Raw genomic sequence first — 4,502 nt, forward strand, 5'->3', positions numbered from 1 at the left:
GGGACTTTTCTTTTCGAGCGGTTTCGCTGGACGCATACTCGAGTCCAATACGGACTGGGCTCAAATTTGTCAAGCCAGTTAGTTTGACATGAAAACTTCTTTCAAAAATATTGTACGGAGCCGATATCAAAAATCATTATATCTCTGGAAACGCAAGGAAAGCCGTAGTATCCTTGCAGAAGGTTATAACACTAATTACTTACGATTTTTTGACATACTTCATGTAACGGTAAATACGGCGGGTTTTTTTTAATATGGAAATAAAATATTTCGGTGACGACAAATTTTGATGCGAAAGATAACAAATGCACATTATTAAGATGTAGTTACTTAAAAATATACTATTAGAAAGAAATAAGAACAAAATAATAATAATAACAAAAATGAAGAGATACAATTAAACAAATTACATTGGTTTAAAATGTTACATTTATACATACGTTTAAATACGAATTCAATGTCAAATGCATCCACCAAAAAATTCATTAAAATGGTGAAATGATTTTTTAACAAGAAATTACAATAAATAAACTTTACTTAAATTATTATGAATAAATACAATAAAGTATCCTTTTAATACGTCATGTTTAACACGTACATCATAAATAACATTGTGCAAATTAATTTTCTGCATCGCTCTCTTCAGATTCCAGTTCAGAATCCAGTTCCAGATTGGACACATCCAAAAATTCTGAATGATTTGAAAATTTGAAATTCTGCCTTTTCTTGGTCACTAATTTTGGTCTACTTGCACTGATGAGAGGGTCGGAAAAAAGTGCTAGCATATTGAGAATATCCTCGTTCGAAGCTTGCCCCTTCTGCCTTTTCACGAATGGTACTCCCTAAACCTTTTAAAATATTTAATGCGGGCTTCTGAGGCTTCTTCTGAGAGGCTCTCAATTGGTATTATTGCATTGCTGGCGATGATATCTGCTCCATGTAAGAGCTATTTGTGGACGGTCACGACATGTGATACCAATCGTATAACTCCACGTACTTCTCTACTGTTTTGTAGGCAATCTTTAAATTTAGTAACATCAATTAGCTCCCCAGATGTTATAGCTTCCAGAATTACAGCAAATCTACGCAACAAAATCTTCATCCAATCCTGTAATTGCTGCGGTTCTATCGTCATTAGTTGTTCCTGCACCTTGTTTTACTACGCCAATTAAAAGATTGAGCTTATCTTTAAACATATATTGGGTTCTTTTTCCTTGCCTCCAATATTTCCTTGTGCTCGTCTCCTCTCGTAGCCCACTTAAAATCGAGTCGGTATGCGATGTGTAAACGGCATTCCATGAAATTAATGCGGACATGCAGTGAAGATAATCCAAATATTTGTCACCTTTTGGTACTTGTGTTACTGTTGTTGTTGTTGTACTGAATAAATTATTTATTATTATTATTATTTGGTGCACTACGTTACACAAAAATCGGTTTTATTAATTATACAATCCTAACCCAAACATTTGCCCAACGTGGGTTTAGTAACCTTGTGTCACTCAAAGCTCTGCCTACTCTTGTGGGAGACAGGCGTGACGGTATGTATGTACATTTTAAAAATGTGCATTTGTTATCTTTCGCGTTAAAACTTGTCGTCACCGAAATATTTTTTTTGATATTTAAAAAAAAAATTCCGCAGTATTCACCATTATATGAAGCAAGACAAAAAATCGCAAATAATTAGTACTATAACCGTCTGTAAGGATATTACGGTTCTCCTTGCGGTTCCAGAGACAATGATTTTCCATGTCAGCTCCGTACAATTCTTTTGTAAAAAAAATATACCTAATCAGTTATCACGTCACAGTAACTCGTTTGGTAAATCTGAGCATAGTAATACAGAACCAAATCTATTTCCAGCAAAAAAACATTTTAAAGTCCCTAAGCCTACGAGGCCGCTTTTTAGCCCACAGTGCGCCGCGGCGGCACCCACCTCCACGGCGTCGCGCTGCGCGGCGGACAGCGGCGCGGCCACGCGGTGGTCGTCGGGCATCAGCGCGTGCGTCGCGTTGAACGCCGTCCAGCGCAGGTGGTCCCACCTGCAGCGACAAGGGGTCAGCGGCGCCGCGCGGCCAGCGGCGGGCCGGGGGCGGGCGCGCACCGGTTGTCGGGCGGCACGGGCGCGAGGCCGGGGTCGTCGCGCAGGCCGGCGGGCCAGGTGCGGTTGCGGAAGCCGGGCGGGTGCCTCCGCGCCGCGCCGCGCAGCGCCGCCTTCAGTCGGCGCACCTCCGCCGCTCCGTTCTCCAGTTGCACCTGTCCGAGCGCGGAACCGTTACGACCCGGCCCCCCCGGCGAGGCCCGGGCGCGAGCAGACACGGACTCTGGACACGTAGGCGCGCAGCACGTCGAAGTCCTCCGCGTGCAGCAGCGGGTGCACGGTGACGGCGTCGGCCAGCGAGGGCCGCAGCGGCAGCGGCCCGGCCGGCAGCTCGGCCGCCTCGTAGCCGTGGCCCTGCGCGGCGGGCATGCAGGCCACGTGCGCGGCGTGCAGCACGCAGCGGCCGATGTTCTCGTGGTGGCGCGGCGAGTACGAGTTGCGCACGCACCAGTCCAGCGCGCCGTGCATTGCGCGCAGCACCGAATTGGACAGCAGGATGCCGCCCTCTGAAGGGGTGATTTTGTTACAACTCTAAAAAGTTACATTACCTTGAATCAGTTTGGACGCGACCAGGTCTTTCTTACCCAGTGTGCAGTAGTGGCTGTCGTCCTCGGCTACGGTGCCCATGTAAACATCCTGGCTGACGCTCAATTTCAACACTAGATCCGTGAGTTGTTTCGCGTTCACAAATGAGGTGTCCGAAACGAGAAAAAAGAAATCATATTCTTCGAGATAGTAGTCGGCGAGGTACTTAAGAGCATGGAAGGGCTTGAGCATTTCACGTTTGTCCGTGAAGCCCACCACGTTAGCGAGTGATGGTGCACTCTGCAAAGTGCTCGCAGTGATGAAGAAGCGAAGCGATGGCTGAAGTTGTGCCACAGTGCGGTTCAATGCTGCTACGCGAGTGCCTGTCCATAAAATCCAGTTACAAAATGGGCATAAAGTACAAACATTATTGTTATGATTTATAAAGTAAAAATAGAAAAAAAGTAGAAAATCATGTCATCATCGACTCTCTCAGACAAGGTTTTTAGGCACAGTCCACCACACTGACCCAATGCAGGTTGGGACTTCACAAGTTTCCCGAGGGTTGTGCACATTCTTTGACATGCAGATTTCATCACACTGTTTTCCTTCACCAAAAAGCTCATGGTGAATTGTAAATTAAATTTTACACTTAAATTCGAAAAACCCACAATCTGAACCCACATCCTGTGATTAAGGGGTTTACAATATTAAACTATAAGGCTAGAAAGGCTTTACTTTACAGGAAATCTTGCACACATGGCAAGTCATAAAATAATTTAACACAACACTACACCAGCACACAGAAAATATGACTGGACAAAAAGCAAAAGTATACCTACAAATTTCCACAAAATATATTTTGTGCCCGCTACTGGGTAATGCGAGTCAAATGATGACCTGGTTAGGCAAGTGGGCCGTACCGAGAGCGTCCTCGGAGGTGAGCACGCCGGCAAGCAGCGGTGCGCGCATGCCCAGTTCGGTGCTGTAGTAGCGAGGACGCTGCAGGCTGCGGCCTTCGTTGGGCGCCGCGCCGCCAGCGCTGAGCGGTTTCTCTTCGCGTACGGGCTCAAAGTCGTCAACTAGCGGGGCCTTGCGGGCCGAACCACTGTCGACAGCTATTGCGCATGGCTCCGGTCCATCGTCCAGCGGTACAGCCACCAGCGCTACCCATAGTCCCAGCGACAGACCTACCAGGAAGTACGAGTTGTGCTTCACTTGCGACACCACGAACCTCGACAGCATGGCAATGGCCGTCCGTTATACGCCGACGCTGCGACACGTGTCACAGTACTGATAACTGCGCTATTACTGAATGTTTAGATAAGCACAAATCATCTGCAATTTTGATATTAATCCTCCTTCACCCCTCTTTGTTTTGTACGATACTCGTGCTGCAGAATGACATTTGTATGTCACTGTCACATTCACAGAACACTATATTCATATCAGATCAAAGAGGATTAGCATCACATTCGTACGTCACCTAAAATCACGGATTTATATATTTCATAAACTGGATCGCGCACTTCGATATACCAATATTACAAATGTATTTTATTTGTATTTTAAGTAAAAGTAATAAACCGAGACACGTGAGATAGCTCCAAGTATCCAGAAGTGTCCGAAGGTCCAGAGAGTTCTTTTTTTTTCTCTTATATTTTGGCACCAGTCTTTGGCCATATGCAATTTCTACTGAGTTGCAAAGTTTTGATAATTCTTCCAAATAAATATTTCCTTGCTTCTTGAGATTTCAGGATTGCTTATATAGGTAGTGGTCTATCCTTGTCTAACAAGTTGCCAACACTAAATAAAATCGTGGTGAATAAGAATAAGATTAAGAATATGTTTATTGGCATCACAAACACACAGAAAA

The 4,502-nt window shown here is 45.0% G+C and overlaps 1 protein-coding gene across 1 annotated transcript; it reads right to left on the reverse strand.

Annotated features, from left to right (window-relative positions):
* Positions 1–1,936: 1,936 nt before the first annotated feature.
* Positions 1,937–4,234, reverse strand: LOC113229056 (chondroitin sulfate glucuronyltransferase; the record flags this gene model as incomplete). The annotated part of the gene is made up of 5 exons (XM_026462540.1): positions 3,550–4,234; positions 2,686–3,009; positions 2,324–2,607; positions 2,105–2,256; positions 1,937–2,042 (listed from the first exon to the last, which is right to left on the reverse strand). Coding segments are annotated over exons 1-5 (1,188 nt in total), but the record flags the coding sequence as incomplete, so codon positions are not given.
* Between the last annotated feature and the right edge of the window lie 268 nt (positions 4,235–4,502).

The sequence above is a fragment of the Hyposmocoma kahamanoa genome, unplaced genomic scaffold (genome assembly GCF_003589595.1).
Source record: "Hyposmocoma kahamanoa isolate Upper Pololo Valley unplaced genomic scaffold, ASM358959v1 270, whole genome shotgun sequence".
NCBI lineage: Eukaryota > Metazoa > Arthropoda > Insecta > Lepidoptera > Cosmopterigidae > Hyposmocoma > Hyposmocoma kahamanoa.